Below are 27,152 nucleotides of genomic sequence, written 5' to 3' on the forward strand. Positions count from 1 at the left end.
TAATTATGAAGATCCCAATGTTACACGACAATTGGTCAATCATTTTCATGTATTATTTTCCTAATGTGAGCTGCTAATCCTTAATTAATGTAATTAATTAATCTCAACAACATGCTAATCCCCCTTCTAATCCGCTCTACTTAAACATCAAGCAACTTGTGTGTTTTACACGTGATCCAAGAACCACACGTGCCACAACCTTTATCCCTAATAAACAAAACAAAAAAAAAAAAAAACATACAAATATTTATTTTCTTTCATTAAAATACAAAAAGGATTATCCTACGTGTAAAATGTAGAGTTGAAATGAAGCCACCTAAAGTATATTATTTTAAATGCTACTTGTATAATTGCAAACAAACTATATATTATATAATGTAACATGAAATTAATATTATATATTAATGTAACCACGCAACAACTTCCTTCTTTTAGCATATTAATTAAAGTATTGTATTTTTAATTTCGCTCACTTAGTAAACATGCATACTATCAATCAAGAGGTCTAGATGTTCGAGACTTTATAAAATTTTGATAAATTAATATAACATCTCGTTCTAATAAAAATGTTGTCATTTTTTCGGGACTAAGGGTGTCCATGGGTTGGGTGTGATCATGTTGGAATAAGATCCAACTCAACTGTTCGGTTTGTAAATTTTTCAACCAAAATAATTTTTATTAAATAATGAACACAATTCAACCTAACCATAAAATTTTGGATGGGACTTGTGGTTCAGGTTGTTTTGATTATTTATTTTTAATAAATGTAAAAGATTAGTTAATAAAATATTTATTTATTTTCAAATATTCAATGAAAAATTACAACTCACTTTCTGTTTCGAAAAAATTACTTTCAAAATAGTTTAAAAATATAATTTTTTAAAGGTTGTTGGAGAATAAATATTTAAAATTAAAATTATAATTATAATATATATATGTATTATGAAATATATATATAACTATATTATAAATAATTTTTTAAACGTTTCATTTAATTAAATAAATTTTAACTCAAATAAGTTCAGAACTCAATTTTAATCCTACGAGTTGAATTTGATTTGATCAAATTTTTCGGGTCATTAGATTTTTTGAACAACCCGAACAGGGGTAAAGAAGTAATTAATGAAATTATTATTCCAAATTTGTAAAAAAAGGGAATAATTAGAGTGGGTAATGGTGTAAGTCGTTGGTCTAAGGTCAGGGCAATATATATGAGTGGGAATCCGTTGGGCAGTGGATGGTCACGTCAACGGGGTAAATGTGTGTTGTCGTGTAATGGGCAAAGTGGTAATTTGGCAGGAAGCGACAGAGATTTCGTGACGTGGCGTCTATGCCCACCCGTGCGGTGGTTTTTTTTTTTTTTTGCATGCGTCCACATCATACTCCTAACGAACAAAAAATTTTCAAAACACACGCGGCGCGTGACGTGTACGCAATCTGAGCGCTTACGTGTACGGACCAGATCCTCTGGTCAATATTTATTTATTTAATTAATTTAACCCTGGCCCGAGTCGAATCCTTGTGGCCCCCGCGATATTGTTAACTTCTCGCGATAAGTAAGCAATCTATCGTATCTTACGACATTGAAAGCTTTGTCGTCGTTAGAGAGAGATAGATAGAGAGAGAAAGACAGTTATTTTCAAAATTAATAATAAATGATAAAAGACCAAATTCATTTGATTACTTTTGTTTTTTTTTGAGCTAACTTTTGATCTCAAAAAAATAAAATTAAATATATGTCAATTATGTTAACTTAATACTAATTTATCAATATATCAATAATTCAGAATCAATTAGTATTTCAGAAAATAAATATTAAATTTTATTAAGAGCATATCTTATAACTTTTAAAATAAAAATTCATTTTCAAAGAAATTTGATGAAAAAACTAGAAGCTAAGTCCACCATGGTGATTATGATGTTGGGAAGCATTTAAATGTCCACTCACTCTCTTGACTAAATACATTTTCTTTTTCTATATATATATATATATATTATAAAAGGCCTTAAGAGACATAATATACCTTTTTATGAATGTGATTCAATATTTCATTTATGCATTTCTTGATTATGTTATGAAATTATGAAGTTTTTGAAGATTTTATTCGGGATTTAAAATTTTCAATTTTGGTCGTATATTTCTTCGATATTTTTAAAAATACAAGTCTATTAAATGCATCACAAAATCAAAAGTTTACATATTTATAAAACATTTTAATGATAGTAAGACCTACGAGAAACAAATTGAAAGTTGACAATTTCGGATCGTTTAAACAAAAATTTGAAAGCTTGGTGTGATAAGCTAGAAATATTCACGAAAATCCAACAAAAAAGAAAAAGAAAAAAAAGAAGGAAAATGAAAGAGAGGTTTAAGTTGAAGCATAGAAATGGAGACTGGAAGAACATCTGTGCATGAGGTGATCCTTGTACAGTAAGATTAGAATGAAAGGGACGGTACTGTACTGTATGCAGTTAAGACAAACAGAGGCTTTTTGAGTGGCAACAGTGCCCTAAGTAAAGGCTACTACTGATAGGAAAAGGAATAGAGAGGAACTGTTGTAGTAGCAGTAGTAGTAGTAGTGTAGCATATACCGAATAAATGTTCACTAAAAGCTTACAAAAGTAAAAGGCATTGCAGGCGGCAACCGTACCTGCGTGGCCCCAACACAGCAGACCATGCATATGAATATGATAATAACATTGACATGTAATGGAATGGAACTGCCATTATTATATGCCGTAACCCTACAAATAGGACACACCACACTGCAACTTGCCTGCTATATCGAATCAATTTCAGAGAAACAGAAAAAGAAAACCCTTCTCATTTGATGAAAAGAGAGGACTCTGCCCAATTGGTTAGGGGACAAATGGCAGCTCTGGATGATGGGTGATTTAGGCCGTCTAGGTATCTATCTTAGTTCTTCAGGCTATTCAATCAATCTACTACTGAGAGCTGCATCTTATTACTTACTATCTCTTTCCAAAATCAAAACTCGAAAATCGAAACCATTCTTACTTCTTCTATATAATTATAGTGGCAGTTGAAAGCATTTTCATCTCAACTAGCACCATAGTCAAACCCCACTTGCATGGGTAGAGAAAAGACAACTAAATATGTTACACAATATGACTACAGGCTGATTAGAGATTGAAAAACACATTTGAAACAGACAATGATGCACTGCCAAATGGAAATGGGAATCCAAAATGAACAAAAGTAATTGCCGTCATGAAGAGACGGTGGCTTGAGTGAGTGCTTTTCTGGGTCGTCTATCAAAATTCTAATCATAGTGTTTTGCCTAAAATCTCTATGGGATATGCTTTCATGGGGTATAGGCTGTGGTGGAGACACAGCTGTGGTATTGCCCATCATTTCTGTCGGAGCTTCCGACGGGATGGATCAATATTCCTAACTCCTCTATAGAATATCACAGCATGGGGGTTATAGTTAGAATTGATGCCTCAATTGTGTGCTTAAATCCCGAAAGGCAAATTTGAGGTACATCTACCAGCATGTTTAAATTGCATAACTGGATTTAGAATTGTATGCATTGGGATCAGATGAAATATCACAACTAGTTATTAAAACAAGACATGAATGTGATTACAGCATAGCAGGCAGGCACAAGAACCAAGCGCAAATACAGACAAAACCAATACATGACGTAAAAGCGTGGAATCAACTATATGATTATAAGCTCTCCATATAGCATTTAACAAGAAAATCAGAACAAGTTGACGTTGTCATCGCTAAATTTGAAATAAAAAATTATATAAAAGGAAGAGACGAATGACAAACCTGGCAGGGGACGGCAGATATTGCAGTTTCAAAGCTACTGCAGGTTGCTCAGATAGCGACCAGTTTAACTTGCCAACCGGGAAACATAACATAAAATGTTTCATATTATTCATAAGAAGGATGCATATCTAATTCATTAAAAATAAGAACAGTTTCGTGGTTACAGATGTGCCTACATAGAGTGAAACAATTTAGTCAGAATGCAGACTGCAAGTCCTGAGGACTATTAGGCAACTCTCTCAGCCTGGCGACAACACAGCTATCACTACAGTTTTACCCAGAGGACTACAAAGGGAAGCAGTCGTCAATCTGAACCATGCCAATACATCCAGCTATTTGAATATGTTAAGATTTTGACATAAGAATCAAGAATGTTGTTCTTATAATTAAATATGAAGTATGATGGATCAGGGTAATCCCATGAATCAGAAACAAAAAGAAACCTTGAATAATCAGCATAACAGTCAGTAACAGGTAAATCGTGACAGCCACAACGCATTGTACCATCCAATCTCCACATAGAAACAAAAATATACTGTACATATGTCCACCCAATGCACCGATGCTCATGCCAACCGCAATGGTGTCCATGACCATCGGAAACAACCTTTTCAGGCTTAAGAGTACGTAGTGTGGAGATTGCATCATTCCAAAACAGCCACCTCATGATCCACTCTCCAATAATTTGCATCATTGAACTCCTTGATCCCAGCCCCATTCTCATCGGAGTTCTCCTTTTCTGGCACTTTAGGGACAACGCTCCTCTTAAGTGGCCCAGCTTCCCCAACAATCCCCTCCTTGAGGGCCTGCTCCATAGCCTTCTCAGTGCCTTCTAATTCCACACCAACGAACTCAACATCTTCTTCGAACAATGAGGGCACAGCTGTAGTTTTTTGACTTTGATCACTGCCTTCTGATCCATCGCTTGAGCCTGTTGTAGTTGGAGAGCCATTTGGAAGACAGACTTCTCCCTTTGTTGGAGAATTGACATTAGGTGCTGCTAATTCAATTTGAGAGGAATCATTGATATCAGATTTATCATTATCCTCAAACGGGTTCAAACTGGAACCACCAACTTGCAAATCTGATGCTTCTCCCCATCCTACCCAGTCAGGCAGAGGCCTATCTCCATACATATCCTCTGTATCTGGTGTCTCAAACCTGAAGAATCCCAAATCGTTAGATGCATTCAACCCAGAGTTCGAGATTCCATCACCACCAGGTTCAGCCCCCGGAAATCTACTAGGAGGCCCCGGCTTGGAACAGGAAGTGTCAACCATAGAATTCTTGCTAACAGTCAACTCCTCCTCACCAATCACCACCTCATCATCACTACTGCTGTTACCACCACTAGAAGTTCCATTCAGATTAATCTCATCCATCCTCTCAGGTGGTGCTGTGCCTGCAGCTTCACTGTTAACTCGCTCGTCTTGGAACGCAAACCAATTAGAGTTGGTGAATAGACTGCTGCAAGAATGAAACACAGCAGGTTATATATATTCCACATAGAATTTCAGCCCACAAGAAGCAGACACAATTAGAAGTACACATACACTTCCTAGATGAACTTTCTCATAGCCATTATAAAGATATGAATCAATACATAATGAATTATAATGAAGAAAAGTTTCCTCTTCACGCCCAACATCCCATCCTAAGTGTTCAAGCATATCAGTAAATATGCTCACAAATGGGCAATGAACTATAGGAAAAAGGCCTGGAGATTCAACAAGAATATTGGTATAAGAACAAAATCGTCCAAAATTAGATCCGATCATCTATATAATAAAGACCCGGCTTTAGTGAAATAGTCATGCTGCAATGCGACACATTTTTCAGGCAAATTCAGAAAAGGTCAATAGTTGAAGTCACATCTAATCTACGCACATTTTATTCCCAAAAGTCATTTTTATGAAGAAGTGGAACAATCCAATGAAGAAGCATCTAAGAAATTTTCTCACAATTTGGAAGGATTATTGGCCACATAGTTCCAAACCTAATATGAAGGTACGATCATAGAGAAAGGACTGCTTTTTTCTGGCTTATCAACGTAACGTTTTTTTTCGTTTTTTTCCTTCAATGAACGCAAGATAATTTAAAACTCACCTTCCTTGATCATCACCAAGCCTAAGGGATGATATAACAACCTCAGCAGATTCATCATCAAAATAGACATCCTGTACTCAAAAGACAGCAGCTCAGTGAGAATTGAGGAAAATTAAACAAGGAAATGAAAAGGATGGCCTCCACCAGCCACCTAGCTTATACACCATATTCTCAAAGAAGATCCTCATTAAAATTACGCCAGTGTCTAACCAAAATCCAACTTCACACACTAACCATAAACTCATGCCCCCTCAACTAAAACAACATTATTACCTCATCATCTTGAGCAAGAGATCTAGGGTCCTGCAAAAAAAAAACAAAGAGTACATAAATAACTCCCATCTTCGATCTCTCCTCCAAAAAGAATACGAAAATAACTCTTCCATAAGAAGAATATAAATAATAGAAGCCTGATTAATATTTGTGCATGTTGTATACCTCCACAGCACCAATATTCCCATACGATTTATATCTAAAAGCCTGGTTTAAATTATTTGCTAATGCTGCCACATCATAATCTCTATCATGAAGGTCATCATCATCACTATCTCTAGTCTTGTCTTGCAATGCAGTTGGGCGACTGAAAATTCAGAGAAGAATTGTTGAGAAATCCAACAGTCCGAGAGATCAAAAGCTTATCACTGAGAAGAGCGCTATATAGAATTAAAAGGTAAAACGGTCTTTTGGGAAATAAGTTTTACATCAAATGAATTCAAAGAATCAAACACTTACTCTGCCCTAATATAGAAAAGAATCGATTAAATTGGCCAAAATAATTGCTAACTAGTTGGAAAGGTAGCAAACAAAACTAAAGNAACATACTTTGAAGTTACAAAGCACTAAAGCAAAGAAAAGAAAAATTAAACTATATTCATATTTAGCTTACAAATAGAAGAATACTTTCAAGCTTTTTTGAAAAAGTACTTCAATCTTCTATTGATAGATACTTAAAGTGAAAATATTAAATCAAAACTACATTCTGCAATAAATAACTTTCATATAACTGCGTGTTTTGGAGCTTATGGAAAAATAACAGGGACAAGTCTGTTTCAGATATACAAAAATCCTGATTCTAAAGAAATTATTCTTTTCTCATGAATATAAATATGGTAAAGGCATATGCTAAAACATACCCACAAGCCCACCGATAGACATTTTCAACCAAATTGCGGTCATGCAATGTCGTAGCTTGCCACTCATTCCATTCAGTATTTTCCTGCAAAGAAGTTACAGTCAAGTCAACCAAACCAGAGAAGGTTATGACTAGAAAGTTGTACAAACAGAATTGGTAAAAAGAAGTTCCAGTTAGCAATGCATATGGAGCATGGTAGCTACCGAGCAAGGATGTGATTTAAAATGAGTTAATAGTCGATTACAGGCCCATGCCTCTCTCTAAATAGCACCACAAAACCACCCTCAATCTCATAGTACCTCAGTCTGGAATTTAGGCCAGACGTGATATTTTGACCTACAATATTAAATATTCCTCCAAGTTAATTACAATCAGGACAATGTCAGTTATACTCAACCATAACCTGAACCTGGAAATCATATTGTGGAATGTGCACGTTGATCCCTTCAGATTCCAGAGGTTAATCAAGTAAAATAAGAACAATTACGTTCTCCAACAATGCATGACCCAATATTGGGACAGAGTAACCTATGTTTCTAAATTCTAACCGTTTACCGGAGCTTCCAGATCGGCATATACTTCCTAAATTTTATAATTTTGAGGAAAGATAAGAACACTGAATTTCCCCTGTGAGGGTGTAAAGTTCTCGTGGGAATCAAATTCATCCAGTGGATTTCTAAGTATGGCATAACTCCTTGACAAGAAAGTAGTAAAGCATCGCTCTTTGATACCCAACCAACAATTTCTATGACAATATCCAGGAAATGATTGAGAAAAACATATTAGCGGTATAGGGAAAGGAAAATGGTTAATTACAAATTGTAATCATCCAGAAAATAACGATGCTGTTGTATGAAAAAAAATACACATCATATTGAGTAAGGCTGTAATGATTCCCAGAATAGTGGAGAAACTAAATTAATCCATACATACCAGAAGATATGCCCGAATACAACTTTGACTATTCCCCATCTGAAGAATCTTATTAGAGATTCGTGTAGTATGTCCTAAGTTACATACCCGCGGTGCCCGTTTTCCAACAGCAGGGAGCGTTGGCTACAAGAAAAAATGTTTATATTATCTTTAAGCTTTCATAGATTTATTTGGCTTTCATGTAATAAAGTACATCTACCAAGAATGTTACTTTTTCATTTCAATCACTAACATTAAGGAAACACAGAATCCATGCAAATTGTTTTTTATATATAATAGACATTGAATCTACGCTAATTTGAAGATGTGCCCTTCTCTTCTCAATGTTGATATCAATGTGATTAAACGTTATTCCACAAACACAACTTGGATCAAAATAATGGTATATATCAGCGAACAAACCCACCAAGAAAATTCCCTACCTGATTAGAATCGGCCAAAATATTTGGATTTTTCTCTGTTTGAAGAATTTTCCCTATCAAATTGCACTCTCGAAGAAGATGATCAACAATGTCATCTTTCTTACTCTCCAAACAAGATAATATTATGTTCTCTACATGATGATGCAAAAAATTATTACAAGGGTACCTGCATCAGATAACATAGATAAACATAAATATAAATAGAAATAGAAATAATTTTAACAAATAAGCAGTTGTCAAGTATGAAGGTTCCTACAAGAATACTTTATATAGGAAGATCCTATAAAAATATAATTTAACATCTTTCAAGACTTCAATATTATGACATAAAGAATTTCTTACTCAAAGAAAAGATCAATCACTCGTTTAATGGTGCCCGAGTTAATTAATTCTTTCTCTGCAGATGCATTGCCTGTTTTCAGCAGCACTGAAATGAACTCCACAACCTACAACAGGACACAGAATTCATTCAGGTTTAAAAATGAAAAAATAAAAAACAAAAAGTAAACACACTCACAAAACATGCCAGAACAAAATCAAGTTCTGAAACAAAATCCTCTAGAAACTACAATAATCAAGAATATTACCAGAACTAACTTCTAGCAGAGAGCCATACAATCACATAAATTGAACATATAAACTTATACAACACAAATTCAGCACCTACCTTCAAACGATGTTTTCCAAGAGGAGGCCGTAATTCTCCATATGTTGTAGGTAATACTTTATCATCAGATGACACAGTTAAGAGTTTTAACAAATCACCTGTGAGGGGAGTGCTATCAGAAACTAATAGAAGAAACTTACTTCCTACAAGTATATCAAACATTTGCAATTTTGGAGACCATGGTGCTATATTCATAGTGCTACTTAAAATGCTGCTTTCCTGCTGTACATGCACGCAAAATCAATGGGCAAGATGTATAAAAGAGACCACAAAGTGCATTCACCTATCAGTATCAGGTCAATAATAATTAAATATTTCTTTGGAAATTTGATGATTATTGACTGATACTGAAAGGTGTATGCACCTTGTGGTTTCTTTTATGCATCTAGCCCATTGATTTAGAGAAGATAAAGAGAACACAAGTGTGAACTAAGACACCATCAAATGAGTGGAACAAGCATCATACACTAACCAAGTTTAGGAAGCATTGCACCAACAGTCTCTGGATCAACAGGAACTGGACATTCATACATATGCTGATTTCGGAAAGAGTGAAACAAAGAAGAATATGCTGATGATCTCTTTGGATCCAACAAAGAAATGCATACAGAAAGCGAGTGCACAAGGACAGACTTTGAATCTGAATCTTCCAAAGCATGATTAAATATCCTTGCAACAAAACTGCATAAGAGGTAATTAAGGAGTCAAAACAACTACAACTTTTTCACATAACATAGAAACTGAATAAAGTGGCATTTCTTGGTCAACCTGGGACTAGAAAGTTTGGCAGCAAGAGCAGAAGGAGCATTACGGGCTATAGCACACAATGTTTCTGCTGCATTTGCATGAACCTCAGGAAAACTCTGATCCAAGGAGAAAAAGTAATATTAGTTTGATAAATGATATGACTCAAGTCTATGTACATGTACTATTCACCCAACTCAAATGACGCAATATGCATCACAATTACATACAGAAAATAATCCATTTCAAACTTAATTCTATTATCGACTAGTACATTGTTACATTTTTTTACTCTCCAATTAAATTTAAATTTCAAGCATGTCAACCTGAAGGAACACCAAAAAGAAAACTGAGCTTATTTATAAGGATTCTGAATTTCCTTTGCTACCTTTATCCCCATAGTAATGCTTAAAATAGATTTTCCCATAAAAAAAATATCTGACTGCTTCAGGTCCAAAGACTCTGTCATCTATTTGCAAATGGCTCATAACCAAATAATAATAATAAAAAATCCAAATTATGGAGTTCATCATGAATGCTTGATATAGTATAAATTAACAACATGAGCATTGCACAAGGAAATGTGAAAGAATGGAGAAAAATATGTTGAAGCTCCCCACGGAAAAGCATCTGTTGAGGCAAACTAAGGGGCAGCTTAATTTGTAACCAGATAAACATGTGATGTTGATGGCTTCCACCATGTACGGTAGCACATGCGGTTCGAAAACAATTAATTGAGCAAGAAACCAATGTTAATGCAATTTATCAATTGTATTAAATGAACTCCACTTCTTTTCTATAAACAAAATGAAATCAGCTTATCAACAACAATTTACAGCACAAAATCTACAACCGTAATTTCACATCTATATAATCATATAGAAGCTATCACTCACAGATGGATTCAGTTTATCAACAATCAATTCCAGCATATCACTCTCAGACAACCATTGCATCACATCCATAAAATTTGGATAGACATGATCATCAGCACCTACAAGTCGTACCAAAACCTGCAAAGAAAATTCTATTTCTTATAAGAGTGCAAACTAGTCAGCATTTAAGATTTTATTAATGGAGAAGCCTTAACAAGCCTACACTACCTCCATAATGGATGTGATTCCAATTAAATCAACTAATTGGCGCAATACATCTCGATGAGCCTGCAAAAGGGGGAAATACATGAGATGGCAGTTCACTACACTATAGGATAAAGAAGTAATAAAAGAAAAAATAAATTAAAAATGTAGCCATATGTTGATAAGAATATAACACCCTACAACCATCAATCTCAGTAAGCAATGTCTGACCCAGAGTGTTTGGAATAAGAAAGTAACACTTTAGGAAACACATTTGATATACAGCAATAAACAAAAAAAAAACAAAGAGATTACATGAAAAGTAAATCAGACCATGAATGAATGTCCGGGAAAATAAAGATGAAAAGCTCAATTAATACACCTTAAGAGACAAGAATGAGTAGCCTTATAAGATATCCTTCAAGAAAAATGATAAATGCACAAGCAAAGAAACTTTATGGAGCAAAACATTTGCAAAAAGGGTTTGACTGTGAGACCATAAATTCTTGGTCAATCGTCAATCAACCAAGAGAAAACATACATATACATAAAATAAAAGACACAACTTCGGTAATTCTAATTCATGTAGTCAAACTATCTAGATACATATATTGCAGCCAGACACTAGATAGTAAAAGTAAGTCCCAAATTGAGCAAGCAGAAGTTTGGATCTTGTATACGTTGACATACCTGGACATAGTGCATAAGTGGAACTGTCTTCCGTATCATGAGGCATATGATTACCTAATTTTTTGGAAAACAAAACAACTTTTCATTAAAATAGTGAGAAGTTAGAGAAAACTCCCTTCAGGAGCATACAAAGATCCCCAACCCAACAAAAAATACCCGTATGATTCCCTAGGACTTAAAATGAAATTTAAGGAGCATGAGATGAATCCATTTCTACAATAAAATTTCAAGGTACCTTGCTGAAATAACCAGCTAACAAAGCACTATGAGGTCGGTCTGGTTCCAAGAAGGAGAAAAGCATGTTCATTAGCTGTAGTCAAAAGTAAGATGATGTTATTTTTCATGGTAACCACATCAACTAAATCATGGGGTAGATAACCAACAAAAAAAAAGGTATGAGCCTGTACCTCTTCCTCCTCTACTAGAGTCTTCAAAATAACATCAATTTCACAAGTAAAAATCTCACAGGCAATAAACGGGAACCTAATTCACAATAAGCAATCAATAAAACAGTTTGAAAACTAGGCGTAGAAAGAAAATATCTAAAATGTGTGCGCACACGTAAATAATTAGAAAATGCTATTACTTGAATGCCCGTTTGCTTTCAGCATCCTCTGGAGGCTCTTCAACAATGTAGCGCAATAGTTGTTCCACCTGGGCTCTGTCTCGTAGACTGAAGGCAAAAACAATTGTCCATTAAATTTTATGGGTGAATCATAAAGATCCTTTCCTGCTCATATTAATCATACATTACTAACACCCAAACCCATAATAACATTCAACCAATATTGAAATAGGCATATTATGTTAACACAAAGAATCAGATTAAAAATAAAAGAACAAGCTAATGATATAATGGAAAAAGAACCCTACAAGTTAACTAAACGACTGTTCAGGGCTTTGCATTCTTGGATTATTTCTTCTTCATCGAGAAGCTCTTCCAATGAGAAATTTTCTTTGTCTAAAATTGATTCCACCTGACAGTGAAACAAATGAAAAAACATTAGAAGATAAAATGGTGATGTAAGTATAATTAAATTTACACGCCTACTTATAATTTTTATGAAAAATAATAACAGTAAAGAAAGAATTTATATGCCTCCATTGCAACACTTTTCTGAGGAATGATGGGAACCGATTCAATATCAATGTTAAAAGGCTATTGAAACTTACACCTTGAGGCTCATCTTGAGATAAGCCAACAACTTTTAGCCTCAAGATTTGCGCCTCCTTCAGCCATAAGAGACTTAAACCTTTCTTAGAAGAGGCGTGAGAGGCTTACACCTCTGTAAAATGAACTAACGCTTTGAGTCTCTACACCTCATGAAGAACAATATGGATTTGCCTCATCTTTACAAAATATAAAACCTTGAGTTGTGAAAATTCGAACTATTACTACTTTTCCTATTTTCCTATCGTGACTTCACCAGTATTGAAGACAATGTTTATAGCATAAGTCAATCTTAGAATTTTTGTTTAAACGGCAATTGACAAAGGTGGTTTTTTATACTTCATATGATTATTATTTTAGCAACTCTTGGTCCTACCAATTTCAGATTTGTAAAATTGCCTCGCCTCTTCAAGAGTAAAAGCCTCAAGGCTAATTTTAGCCTTTTAAAAGGTTGTTCATAATGTGAAGGCACTAATGTTACATAATATGCTTTAGAATCAAGCAGTTTACATCTAACTCATTCATCCTTCCAAACCAAAGAACTGGTTACATTTGATTGATATTCTTGTTTCCATGTCTGAAAAAATTTCAGCGAAAAAATGGGGGAGAGAGATGATAATGCTATTTCACTTTCAATAAAAGAAAAATATTATGCTCCCCAAAATATGGGCAAACTGGTATCATAATTCAAAAAGTTAGCAGAAATGCTATACAATTCAAGAAACATCGTTACACTCATACAGCCTAACTTTGAAATTTCTATGGAAACAGAGTTCAGATGAACATAAACGGTCAACTCTTCATCCATTAAGACTTAAAACTAATTCAAAAGGTTAGAGAACATGTCATTTATTCAAGAAGTAATTATACAATCACACAGTGTAACTCTGGAATTTCTTTGGAAACCGGATGCAGATGAACATAACAGGTCAACTCTTCATCAGTCAAACATGAACCAGACTTAATCGAGACAACTTCGAAGGGAAAAACACAAATGACAACAAACGCTAACACGTTTCAATTTCTGGAACAGTTCATAGGGACAAAATAAAAAAGGGGGAGCAGCACCGGTTTTCATTTTGCAACACATAATACGTGCATGTGACAATAATTAAAAATAACAATCATGACAAGCACTAAAACCTGCTGGAGTCCAACTCAATCAGTCCAGACAGCAAACAATTTCCTAAAAAGTACAACTAGAGTGCCAAACCCCAGATTTAATTAGGGAGCTCCATCAAAAGAAATGGCCAGCGAATCAAATTGAAAACAAAGTAATTGCCCGTGGTACAAACCAAGATACGTCAACACAAACAACAAAAATAGAAATCCATCGTCGATACTTCAAAACAACTCCATCCCTATTCCCAGCCATTTGAAAACCCCAAAGCGTGAATTGGGCAGGTGTATTCGGTGTAATTAGATGTATGAGAATCACTTACAGGAGATGAAGTAGAAAGGGAAGTTAGCCTCCAAAACATGTTGAGGAAATTGAAGGAGAGGTAGATCTGCGAACCCTATTTGCAGGGAAGGGTTTAGTTGGAGAGCGGAGGATAAAAAGGAGGTGCAGATTCCAGACAGAGAAGAGCAGCAGCTTGAGAGCCTGCGGAGCTGTGAATCTGGAAACCCTAATTTTAAGGGAGATGGAGATCGGGAGGAGGCAAGTCTGTAAAGATGGGGAGGAACAGAAGACAGAGCCACGAATGAAATATTATTTTCAAAATTCTGACAAGGAAGAGGACGATAATATATATATATATATTTATTTATTTATTTAATTTATTAATTAATTAAAATAAATACAAATTATGAAAAATAAAAGGAAAAATATCTCGAACCGGAGTCCAAGTTTTGGTGGCGCAAAAGGTGCACACCATTGCATAACCTGCACCTGCTGCACCATATTTTTCCTCAAATTTTCATTTATTTTTTATTCTTTTTTTAAATAAAGGTAAAAGAAAGTTTCATTACTACTTTTCTATAAATATGTATTGTATTATTAATATTTATAAAATAATTTTTTTCACATATTTTAAAATTTTACCTCTCGTCACGTACACCGGTTCGATTGAAATAGAAATTTTTTTTAGTCGAACTCAAAATTTTGGGTTAATTGTATTGGTAGTAACCCAAGCAACCCAACCCGTCGAGTTGAGGGGTTGTTCTTTTTTTATTATTATTTTTAAAAAAAATTGTACTTATTCACGTTACATATTACATTAATAAATAAAATTTCATAAAACTTAAATATGGAGACAAATATAAAATATTCTTAATTTCTATAATAAATTTTTAATTTTAAAAAAATAAAAATTTAAGAATTTCATAGAATTATTTTGATTTTTAATTTTTTAATTAAAAGAAAAGTCAAATTATAATTTAAAAATATGATACTGACCGCATTACCCAAAGAAATGCATATTTTAAATATAAATAAATATGTAATAAAATAGTGAATCTCGATGTCGTATGACGACTTCCTACTGGAATTGCCGGTTGATTTCGAAATCACGTGGTTCCATTACCGTTTGATTGAAATTTGAAAACGACACGTCGCACTGGGCTCGCTGACGTGGTAAAGGTTAAGGGTGTTTTTGGAATTTAATTTAATACTCAACGACTGCTAAATAAAATAACAATAATAACAAACTTACATAAATGTTATAATATTTAATAATTGGATAAATTGAAGTGAGGGACCACATTTATTAAACTAATGCCACGTATGAATGAGTTCACCAAACTGGCCCCACCAATATCCAGTGACCAATAAGAGAACAGGAGGAGTAGTAATTTTTTCGACAAGTCAAAGTTGACCGATCAACGACTATTGTTATAAACCCTTCGTCGCCGGTCTGCGCTTCGCCGTTTCGATCGAAGAACTAACGACCTATGATTCTCCGATTCGTCCCTTCCGGCTGGATAATTCCATAATCAAGTGAACCAGAAAGGATTTTGAATCTTGGATTATTGGATTCGTTTGATTGCTACTGATTTTCTCTCTAGGGCGAAAGAGGGCAGGATCAGAGGGCGATTTCGGTGGATTCCTGGGATGTGATCGACGAATTGAGGAGTGTATGTTCGAAGGAGAAATGAATTGATTGCATTGTTGGGAGAGATGAGCGCGAGCTCTGCGTCAGTTCATCCTGTGGAGGAAACACCGGCGACCGATGTCGGAGACGTCGCACCGATTGTGAGTATGAAGAATATAGAGGGCATGCCCGGCACTCGCGGTGGTCTCGCTCTTCGCTGCTTCCAGTTAGGGTTCGCCGCTGCTGCTTTTGGTGTCATGGCCGCCTCCAGCGACTTCGCTTCTGTCTCTGCATTTAGGTGATTTTTCCTTGACTTGATCAATTTTTTTTTTCTTTAATTCTCACGAATTCTTATTCAAACCTGTTTGATTGCATACTCATAAACGCTGATGAAGGAAGAACTATAATCGTTCTTCAAATTTGACTTTACAAGGCACTATAATCGTCCCCTGAATCTAATACGCTACTAATTTCCAGTATTTTCATAGTTAATTTCTACGTGCGATCAGTGTTGCGAATTAATAATTATGCAGTTTTGTTTAGCCTAAATTCTTCAATTATCACGTCTGAATGGGTTTAACTGTTGAGGGATTTGCATTTTCTACTGGATAACAATGGCTGATACACTCCATGTTTTTCTTTGCTTCAGCTACCTTGTAGCAGCTGCCGGTTTGCAGGGCTTATGGAGTTTTTTCCTAGCAGTTATTGACATTTATGCTCTTTTAGTGAAGCGGAACTTGCATAATCGTCCAATTGTTACTTTTTTTGCTGTAGGTGATGGGGTAAGTTCGTTTAACACCTAAATCCATCTGCTCGTTGAAATGCTTTTACAATCTTCTCCTGTTTGTCCATTTTAACTTCTCATGTATCAAACATTTCCTGTCGTCTCTGTGAGATCCCACATCGATTGGAGAGAGGAATAAGTGTCAACAAGGACGTTGGGTTCCGAAGGGAGTGGATTGTGAGATCCCATAGTGGTTGGAGAGGGAAACAAAACATTCTTTTATAAGGGTGTGGAAACTTTTGCCTAACAAATGCATTTTAAAAACCTTGAGGGGAAGCTAGTGGTGGGTTTGGGTTGTTAAAGTCTGCGAAAAATCTTGAGGGAAAGCCCGAAAGGGAAAACCTAAAGAGAACACTATCTATTAGCGGCGAGCTTGGGCTCTTAGAGTCAGCGAAAAACCTTGAGGGGAAGCCCAAAAGGGAAAACTTAAAAAGAACAATATTTGGGCTGTTACAGGCTGCGAAAACCTTAAGGGGAAGCCTGAAAGAGAAAACCTGAAGAGAACAATATCTATTAGTGGTGGACTCAAGTTGTTAGAGTCTGCGAAAAACCTTAAGGGGAAGCTCGAAAGGGAAAACCTAAAGAGAACACTATCTACTTGTGGTGAGCTTAGGCTGTTACAGTCTGCGAAGAATCTTGAGGGGAAGCCCGAAAGGGAAAATTTAAAGACAATATCTGCTAGGGGTGGACTTGGACATTTACCGTTATAACAAAGCTACTGATTACCAATGTTGCCAAGTATCTGAGAACTTATGTCTTCTGACCCATGTTGATAATATTATCATCATCGTCTTCTGACCCATGTTGATAATATTATCATCATCACAACCATCAAATTTTGAGTACATGGGGCTTGCTTTGCTATGTCGGTTACAAACAGTGAAATAGTTGGCTCTCTTGTCTCCTCCTACAGATCACCACCACGCTCACATTTGCAGCAGCATGTGCTTGTGCGGGCATCACAGTCCTAATAGACAACGACCTCGACCTTTGTTCGGTGAACAAGTGTGTGCAGCTTCAATCAGCAACTGCAATGGCATTCCTCTGCTGGCTCACCACATTGCCTTCATTTTTCTTCAACTTCTGGTCACTTGCATCAAGATGAAAGGTAACTCGACCAAACATCAGTAAATACCCCTTCCCCTTCCCCTTCCCCTTGCATTCATCTTGATTTGTTCCTTCCTACCGTCAGTTTTGTTGGGATTCTACACTTCATTTATTGAAACCTTTACATTTTCAAATACTATATATGATATTAGTTTGACGTTCTTCATTGTTTATGATATTATTCTGGGAGGAATGTAGAATCCAATGCTGCTGTCTTAAAAAAAGGTGGATTTTTTGTTTCTCTTCCTCCGGATGTCCTGTGCACTAATTGAAAATACGAACGTTTTGTCATTATCTCTTGTGTGTATTATGGGAAAGAATCATTTCCCCATTGTGAGTTTCATAAGCATACATGTTTCTTAGTCTTGGATTGAACAGAACGACATTCTTCTCTTGTGGCCTTATTAGGTGGAATATTGTGAAACTCTGTCGAGTAAAGGACTACATGTCAACTATTGCTAAGATATGGTTGAATTTTTCGTAAATATATATAATATATATCATACTAACAATACAGGTTGAACGGTAAAATTACATAGATTTGGGAAATTCACCCGGTTGGTTGAACACTGCGTTTTAGAAATCCTAGATGCACAGGCTAAGAACTCGAAATATAATTCTTCATGGGGGAGTTGAGACTTAAGCTCGGCGAATTGAAGCCCTTACACGTATAAGAAATGAATATAGACCTCGTAAAATACATGAACTAATTCTTTACTTGCATTAATTTCCATACCACAAACAAGTCCAAACCCTTTCTTCTTGGACTGGTCAAAAGTCACAGACAAGAAGACAAACATTTTGTTCTAAGACTAGGAAAAAGTATGATTAATTTGAACGTTTATTGCGTAATAACTAATAAATGAGCTTTTTACTTGATAATACTGTAATAATTGTTCATTATTTCAGAGCATATCTTAATGAATGCTCTTCCATTTATGGTAAAAATAGAATGATGAATCCTTATAAAACAAAAGTCAAACCAAACAAAAAGAAAAATGCTACTCATTCCCTTCCCACCAAAGCAATGAAACAATTTACACGGCTTTTATGCTTCTCATCCATTCTTTGAGTGAGTCGAGTTATCGGTTGGCTTGCTTCACCGATCTGGCTCATCGGCTGATTAATGACTAAAGCAGAGTCGGTGAGGGTGAGGTTCTGACTAAAAAATGTGAATGAAGGATCCCACTGAATTGAATTGGGTCCTAAGAAATAGTGAGAATTCTTGATCCGCAAGAAAGGCTCAAAGTCAATCCCAAGAAACAGTGATGCTTCATAGGGTCTTTATCATTTTGTTAGGTCTCAATAAGGGGAGACCGAGTTAGGCGACGGATGCAATGCACGATCTTAGTTAAGACTATCTTTTCATGGGTTATTAATTGTTAGAAATAACAAACTTCCACAATTGTATGATATTGTCCACTTTGAGCATGAACTCTCGTGGCTTTGCTTTTGGTTCTCCCAAAAGTCCTCATAACAATCGAGATAGTAGTCCTTACTTATAAACCCATGATCAACCTCTTAATTAGCCGATGTGGGAATCCTCTCCCAACAATTTTCAATAGAAACGTAATCAAACTTTGAAACATGTGTAACAGGACGAGTTGGTGGATGATGAGAAAAAGAACCATAGCCTGAAAAGCTTCAAAACTGTCTCCTTCATGGGTCATGTATTTGTAATCTAATGGGCTCGCCAATATTTACATGAATCAAAATGGACATTAAAAGCAGAATGAAATGGAAACCAATTAATTAACAAAATAATTAAATTACTTTGGAGCCAGACGTTGAAACATCTTCATCTTCGTTTCTCTTGTTCCAATGGATGAGGTCGAGGAGCCATTGAAGAAGGCTTGCTTCAATCAAACAAAGGACCAATTGATGAATGAGAAGGCAAGGCAATGGACCGTCGTCTCGTCTGCCTCAAGGACTTTCCACGCAATGGCTTGTTCGTATGAAACGTGTCGCCCCATGGTCGATGCACATATTCCACCAGGCAAGTATGCAAATCCCTGATCGAAAAGCCGAACACAGTTTACAAAATACACATCACCAACAGAATCTTGATGCAAAGAGTGAAAGTTAATCTACCTGCTGCATTAACTTTGGGAAATCAGAACACAGAGCTTTGCGACCAGACTCGTCAAAGATCTTATCCAATGTGATGTCTTGTAAGGCTACTAGAGTTGTCTCCAACATGTCAAGACCAGATTGGTTTGCAAACAGGAAAACAGGCAGTGCCTGCTGCAAGTAAAACCAGACAAAATCAATCAAATTACTGAAAAAGAAGTTTCTATATGCTGTTTTGTTTTATGTACCTTAAGCGAACAGCACAATATTGCATCCTGATGATTCCAGAGATTTTTCAACACGGAATCAGTTTCCAACAAATCCGACCTGATCAACTCCGATCCCAGTTGGAAACTGAAACAAAGATATCATTTAAAAGAAGATTAATAAACTACAGTATCGTCGAGCTATATAGCCTAGTTAGATCCTCCAATGTTATATCCTTTATGTTTCCGTTTTCTGCTCGTGCACAACTAACTAACACGTGCAGTGTATGAAAGAAAAGTTGTGATCAGAAGATACCTATAGCTCTTGCATATCCAGTGTGCTAGAGTAAGAGCTTCTGGGGAACCAGGAGACAGCTTTGGACCCAGTGCTGGACTGCCCCCAGAAGGAGATATGGCCATTGCAACTCGTTGCACTGAGGAAATGACGCTTCGTACGTACTGGTGTGCCATGTTCGTAACATTGTCCTGCATGCTGCTTTCGAAAGGAAACTGGAATGCAATAGTTAGCACTGATCTAGAGCTCTGACTTGATGATGCATCTCCAGCAGCATTGCTAGTTCCACAGCCCACCTCAAGACTTGATGTTAGATCCAGAGTTCGTTGACTACCTTTCGCGTCACTCTGCATTAAGAATTTTTCGGGTTATAGGGTATCATTCATCGAGCAAATGAACACATTCGGCACAAGACGAGTTTAAAACACAGCACATATCCTAAAATATAAATTCCATATGCCAAACAAATAAAAATTCTAGGATGGGAACAACATTGTCCACTAGAATTCAATCCTCAGAATGAAACTTATGTTTACAGCCAAAATAAAAATTCACATCAAGAATAAGTATGGAGGATCACTACAAATTCATATGAAACAATTATACTCAACTGATCTGGAATCCAATGGGATGATTCGAAAGCCAGAAGGCAGCAACGGGGCGTCGTCTGGAAACATCTCATCAATAGGTGCAAAAATGAGTTCTGAACAGGCTCCTACAGCATTCTCGTCAATTCCACTACATATCTGCAACACGAGCAACTTATTGTTAAACCAGACAAGATCATTGAGCATCCAAAAGAACTTCATAAATAATCAAATACCAACCTGAAGAAGATGAATGTCCCTCGAAACAAAAGCATCTTCTTGTACCATAGGATGTCCCTCAAGTCGAATTACTTCAAGCAACTGGAATACACCATAATCAGATATTATATAGCTCTAAGCACTAGATGACAAGAAACAGAGACCATTTAAAACAAACCTCTTCATTCTCGATTGTGTGACCAAGTGGCATGATGATTTGGCTACCAGTAAACCTCGTGGGTCTCATCCCAGGATATGCGTATGAATTGGCTTTAAGGGTTGCCGCAGAGTACGCATCAATGTTGAAATCAGCCCACTCTGAGCGATGTTCTCTCAAGAAACGAACTAACACAGCAGGAGAAACATTCTAGCATGGAAAAAAAAAACAAGAAAAATGAACAAAATTACTTCTCTATTTGTATCTTATTAATGAGAAAGAATAATCCTAACACATTTATCAAACCAGTTCATGACAGTCAACTATCAAAATCGATGCTAAGAAGAAAATAGCTACTATAAGTTACGCAACAGTAAATAATCATACTTGGAGTAGCATGGATGCCTTTGCACAAAGAACACCCCCAGGATAAGTCAAGGAGTTAGCAGGGTTCGATGTTGTGCCAAAATTTTTCGTAGAATTCACAGCAAGTACCACATCCTCAGCACCTTCACAATTAATCAATGACCATCCGTTGTCATTAAATCCATTCACTGCATCATTGAAACCCCTGAAAGAAGATAATGCACATATGAGTTTGACGTAGATGTTATACAGTAATAAGAGAGAGCATGTAGATACCTGCTCAATCTTTGGCTAAAAGTTCGCAAAACAGCAGGTTGCCGGCCCAGACCATAAACCACTTCACCACTTGTCTCCTGAGCTATTTGCCTAATGTACCGCAATGCCTTCACAAAGACAAATGTGCAATCAATTGAAAAATCAAAGAAAAATACAATTGTTAAGTCATGCTTTCGCTGCCCTCTTCTCGAGCGGTACAGCATAAAGGGTCATCAAAAAGTCGCTATCATACATGGATTTTAAGAAAGAAATTTCCTTCAGCAATTCATATTTTCCACACCTAGCGCCATTAACCAGAAGACTACACTGTAGAACGCATAATAGGTATGTGGGTATTTGTAAACTAATTTTCTAAAAATCACATTTCAGCATTATAATGTGTACCAAACAAGCTCCAAATGGTATGTAAAAAAAGTTCTTGATTAAAAACTACAACTTTTCAAAAGATCTATAATACTTTCAGGAAACAATTCTCTTACTGCTATAGTCATCTTCTGAGCCACTACTTTTGATGATTCATAAAGTGGTCGCAACACCTCAGGAACATTCCATGCCTACAATATCGATAAAATAGGAGTAACGTTACAATCAAGGAATCAAGTTTTACAGAGTAAAAAAGATCTGGGAGAGCATGCAAAACAAACCTCAAGATTTAGGTGATCAACAATATGTATGATGGATCCACCACCCTCACATGGTCGAATCAGGTAACCACTTGGGAGCATCTCAGCTCTCACAAACTGAGCAGCAGCTGCTGCACTAGGACCAGCACCAGAACCAGAGAGTGATCTCTCGCAAACCTGAATATATGGAGGGCCAATAAAAGAACAGATATTACCCTACACATCTATTTTTCATGAAGGATCAACTGCCTATAAATATCGATGGATCAAAAATAAATTTACCAAAAGAGAAAATTACTATTGTGACAACTAAAACTCATGCTTACCACAAGGCTGCCATTTTCTAAAGTTGTTGTGTATCTTAGCGTCCAAAAATCACGTGCAGGAGCAAGGGTAGTTGGAGCATACACCTACAACAGAACCGACTCCCTTCACTACTGTGCTCAATACATGAAAGGAAAAAATAAAATCAGACCAGTTTTTTTACCTGTGTGTAAACAAGTTCAATTGTCCCACCGTTTCCAGCTGGAAACATGGTAAAAACCTCGAGGCTCCGACAATCACGAAACCACGATGGACGATCTTTAAGGATCTCGGCAATCTGCAGAAAACCTAATTGTTAAAATTATTTTACAGACTCGTGACCGTTTATCGCTGACATGACTGGTCTTTACCTTCGAAGACTCCAAACTTACAAGACCACAGGCTCTTGCTGCCACTCCACCACAACTTTGTGAAATGGCAAATATCCCAACAGAATCCGGACCAGGCTGGCAATAAATTATAATTCAGTTATGATGTTTTATATCAGATAATAAAAGGTGACTTTAAAAGCATAAAAATCTCTATTGAAAGAACACGTTCAAACCTTCATCCCAGGCATCTGAACCCAATCAACAGCAGTTCCTGTAGCCTTTGAAAGGAACTCTGCCAAGGTCTCCTCTGCAATGGAAAGGAGTCTGCCAAACACATGGAAGACGCATAAGGTACGGTGACATGCAAACATACTGCTCATTTAGAGGTAAGAAGAAAAAAAAAAAATCTTAATTGGTTTAGAAAATTACCCAGCTGCGTTATTAGCATCTCGTCGAGAGGGCTGAGGAGTGGTGACCACAGAATCGCAGCTTGCATCGGTAGTTGCTGCTGCTGGCACCTGAAACATGGGAAATAATAATCATAACAATAGGATCGTAAACCACCCTTTATGGAAACATAAAAAATCAAAAATCAAAACAGAAAATTCTTCTACACCAAGATAGCCAGCTAAACTACATGTCAAACTATCAATATGGTTAATATAGAAAATAAGTCACTTTTAATATAAACAAAAAGAAATGACTCCATTTAACAAAATTTTATCTTTTAGGATATCTGTAAATGCACAGAAGATAAACTAACAGATGGATACATAATAATTATGCTTACTGTTTGCAATTGCTGCCGCATAAACCCATTTTCACACACCAATTGTGAAACTTGTTTCTGAAGCCGATCATTCTCCTCCATCAACAACTTGTTCATAGCATTTAATTTCCTGTTCACTGTTTGCAGCCGAGAAGCCTCCTTCCTTTGCTTCTCCCTACATCTGCATGGCCAAACACCATTACCATTCCGCATCCCAGAACAGCAAAATTCCAAAACCAAAGTAATTATTTCTGTATGGTAAGAAAAACAAACTTAAGAACTACGATTAAAGCTGTTTTTATTACATTCCTCTCGGGTTAAGCAAACAAAAGATTCATAATACTATTTCCAAACGCCACCGGTGTCTGGACATTTGAAATTGCAGGAAAAGTGAATCACTTTAGACATAAAATCAGATCAAGAAGCGAAGGAGAGGAAATGCTAAGAGTTGAAGCCAAACATCTGCGTAGTAAATCAAAGAACTATGATAAGATACTAATAACGAAAAAGGATTGTGCAAATACCTGCGATTCTGAAACCAAACTTTGATCTGCTTAGGCTCTATGTTGGAAAGAATTGGGCACTCCCGGACGAGCTGCTGCCGTCGAAGAGAACTTGGTTTCGGGCACTCAGCATAGACTCGCTCAAGAGCTTCCACCTGCTCTGATGTGTATCGAACGTACTTCCCAGTACTGTCAAGATGCCTGGTTATGCTCCCACTACTACTCTCCCTGTGATGAGCTATAGCCATAGCCATTTCGTCTAAAACCCACAACGCAGATTCTAATATCCCAAGCTAAAATCGCAGAGAAACCCAACACAGTAACCCAAAGAGCTTGATGGATTCGATGTCAAAGCTTATGTAGAAGATTTAAAGGCTCAAATTCGAGACCCCAGGAAGTTTTCTTAGCCTTGGACCTCGATAGAGAAGGGAAATGCCAAATGGGGTTGCAAAATGAAGCCCCAGTAGTACAAACACTCGGCTCAAAATTCAAAACAGTACCCCTTTTCCTCTAGTTCTGGAAATCAAAGCTAATTCGTTCAACTGAAAGCTCTTGAGCAGCAAGAAATGGAAAAAGAAACTCGATTTCTCATAGTGGAAGTTCAAGTAAAAACTGGGTCGCTGAGCTAAACATCCCCACGCCCCCTTACGCTATGCGCCACGCATAAACACCATTAGAAAGAAAGAGAAGTAGAAGCATTCATGTGGGCATCGAATGCCGTGGCGTACCAGAGAAACATATAGAAGAAGAGACAGAGGAAAAGACAAAAAAAGGGCGAGTGAGAAGCAAGTAAGGAAGGGAGAGGAGCTCGGTGCCCTAATAATGAAGAAGAAAGAAATGTTTGGGCGTGAAGCGAAGTGAGAGAGAAAGGCAAAGAGACGATGATCTGAGCAGAGGACTGTGTGAGAATAAAAGAGAAGAAGAGAAATTGATCTGCACGCATACCGACAAAACTTGCCAGTGGGAGTACCCTTTTTTTTTTTTTTTTTTTTTTTTTTTTTTTTTTTTTTTTTTTTTNATTTTTTTATATTATATTGTAAGTGATGTGATTTCAGCGCATTTACGTCGTTGTCCCTTGTGTGGAGTTGAAATGACGAGTTAGGCCACTAGACGCCGTCATTCTATGGCATTACCCTCCTCTTCTTTTTGCTTAAAAATATTTATACATATAAATTTATTATTTTCATATCATCCTAATTTTAAATATAACTTTTAATAAATTTTAAAATTAGTTATTTGATAAACTTTATGTAATTAAAAGATATATTCAAGTAGAGACTATATAATAATATATATATATATATATATATATTATACATTATTGTAGTATTTAAATTTACAGCCAAAATTTAAAAACAAAAAATAAGTTCTTTCTTAATCTTCCAAATTTAGCTTAGATTTAGAAAACATATAGGACGTAGACAAAAAATCAAGACTAAAGTTGCAATAGCCAAATCCATCACTAACCGATATTATCATCTTTTGCTTTTTCTTTCGGGTTTCCTCTCTCTAGCAAACGCGTTTTTACAATCTTGAGAGAAAACCCGAAATGAAAAGTCTAAAATATCTGTTAGCTGTAGGTCTAGGCTGTTACAAATTGTATCAAAGCCAGACACTGAACAGTGTACCAGTAGGGGACATTGGGTCTCCAAAGGGTGGATTGTGACATCACATATCGGTTAGAGAGAGGAACGAAGCATTTATTATAAAGATGTGGAAATTTGAAAGGGAAGTCCAAAGGGGACAATATAAGCTATCGGTGGACTTGACTGTTACAAAAGCTAGTAAAAAAAAAATTAATAATAATAAAAAATAAAATAAAAAAATATATTTAAAATGTAATAATTTTATGAATTCAATTTGTTTAAAGAGGATAGGGTTGTAGAAGCCTAAGTTTAAGGTATAACCTAATTGGATGAGTACAAAGTGTGACAACACCACCTTAGACTTTGAGTCCACTTTCAAAATTTCTCCCCTTTTTCTTTTGGGTATTAAATCTTATAACTTTATCTACAAAATCTCTTAAATTAAAAAGAAAAAGAAAAGAATAAGAATATTCTAAGGGCGAGTGGCAAAACCGTGAATTCTTGGGAACATCAAGGCCAAATCCCTAACCCAATAAAGACGAAAATATGCGGAGTTTGAAGGCGGTTTCATAATTCCAGACCAACATTCCTTATATTTTTATTATTCTTATTATTATTTAATTAAAATAAAGGCGAAATTGGTCCACAATCTCAAATCTTCAGTTTTTATTTTTTATTTTTTTAAATATATATATATATTTTTTTTTTATATGGGAATAAATTAATATGAAATAATGGGTTGCCATGTATTTTTTTTTTTCCATCCCCTACCCTTTTGGCACGCGCAAAAAGTAACCTCACGTGCTCCCCACTTCTCTCAATTAACCTAACCACCTTGCTTGACATTCCATTTGTTTACTCTCATCTCCAATCTTAAAGAACTTACCTCTTTCTAATTCGTATCATTTAGAATAGTTTGTCAAAAAAGGGATGAGGCTAAGTACACCGTGGGAAGTATGATAGTAATAAATGGAATATTTTAGAAATGGTTAGGAAAAAAAACGAAGCAGCTTTTGGAAAAATTCAAGTTTTTTTCGGATGAGGCTGTTACTTTATAAGGAAGGAACGTCTACTTGTCCATGTAGTTTGTCGAACAAACTATCTAGATCCTCTTCCTAAAGTAATAGAGAGATCTTTTACTTGTTCCATTTGATTTTGGGATGGACGACTAGTATTGATCTGATAAGTGAA

General features: G+C 36.0%; 3 protein-coding genes across 5 annotated transcripts; 1 reads left to right on the forward strand and 2 right to left on the reverse strand.

Moving 5' to 3' along the window:
* Positions 1-3,907: 3,907 nt before the first annotated feature.
* On the reverse strand, positions 3,908-14,473 carry LOC111777205 (serine/threonine-protein phosphatase 6 regulatory subunit 3-like). 2 transcript variants are annotated; one of them, XM_023656685.1, is made up of 19 exons: positions 14,189-14,473; positions 12,449-12,552; positions 12,162-12,248; positions 11,983-12,058; positions 11,811-11,885; positions 11,576-11,629; positions 10,910-10,969; positions 10,703-10,819; positions 9,831-9,925; positions 9,535-9,743; positions 9,063-9,160; positions 8,738-8,841; positions 8,396-8,561; positions 7,974-8,096; positions 7,042-7,124; positions 6,347-6,488; positions 6,182-6,211; positions 5,909-5,979; positions 3,908-5,266 (listed from the first exon to the last, which is right to left on the reverse strand). In XM_023656685.1, exons 1-19 carry the CDS (start codon positions 14,225-14,227, stop codon positions 4,447-4,449), a joined length of 2,553 nt encoding a protein of 850 aa, XP_023512453.1. In that variant the 5' UTR covers positions 14,228-14,473; the 3' UTR covers positions 3,908-4,446. The 2 variants fall into 2 exon arrangements, with proteins under 2 accessions (XP_023512453.1, XP_023512451.1); XM_023656683.1 differs by having other exon boundaries at positions 4,138-5,269.
* A 1,079-nt stretch (positions 14,474-15,552) lies between these two features.
* LOC111777206 (CASP-like protein 5A2) lies at positions 15,553-18,060 on the forward strand. Its single transcript, XM_023656686.1, has 3 exons — positions 15,553-16,076; positions 16,428-16,560; positions 17,476-18,060. Exons 1-3 carry the CDS (start codon positions 15,865-15,867, stop codon positions 17,665-17,667), a joined length of 537 nt encoding a protein of 178 aa, XP_023512454.1. The 5' UTR covers positions 15,553-15,864; the 3' UTR covers positions 17,668-18,060.
* Positions 18,061-19,281: 1,221 nt separating this feature from the next.
* Positions 19,282-25,276, reverse strand: LOC111777207 (homeobox-leucine zipper protein REVOLUTA-like). Of its 2 annotated transcripts, none has more exons than XM_023656688.1 (18): positions 24,397-25,276; positions 23,894-24,053; positions 23,533-23,621; positions 23,337-23,427; positions 23,143-23,238; positions 22,956-23,069; positions 22,795-22,878; positions 22,490-22,645; positions 22,325-22,399; positions 21,846-21,952; positions 21,591-21,774; positions 21,225-21,413; positions 21,068-21,148; positions 20,852-20,986; positions 20,262-20,587; positions 19,988-20,093; positions 19,761-19,910; positions 19,282-19,681 (listed from the first exon to the last, which is right to left on the reverse strand). In XM_023656688.1, the coding sequence occupies exons 1-18, from the start codon at positions 24,627-24,629 to the stop codon at positions 19,532-19,534; spliced, it is 2,526 nt and encodes an 841-aa protein (XP_023512456.1). In that variant the 5' UTR covers positions 24,630-25,276; the 3' UTR covers positions 19,282-19,531. The 2 variants fall into 2 exon arrangements, with proteins under 2 accessions (XP_023512456.1, XP_023512455.1); XM_023656687.1 differs by having other exon boundaries at positions 19,761-19,913.
* Positions 25,277-27,152: the final 1,876 nt, after the last annotated feature.

This window comes from Cucurbita pepo, chromosome LG16, assembly GCF_002806865.2.
Source record: "Cucurbita pepo subsp. pepo cultivar mu-cu-16 chromosome LG16, ASM280686v2, whole genome shotgun sequence".
In the NCBI taxonomy this organism is placed as follows: Eukaryota; Viridiplantae; Streptophyta; class Magnoliopsida; order Cucurbitales; family Cucurbitaceae; genus Cucurbita; species Cucurbita pepo.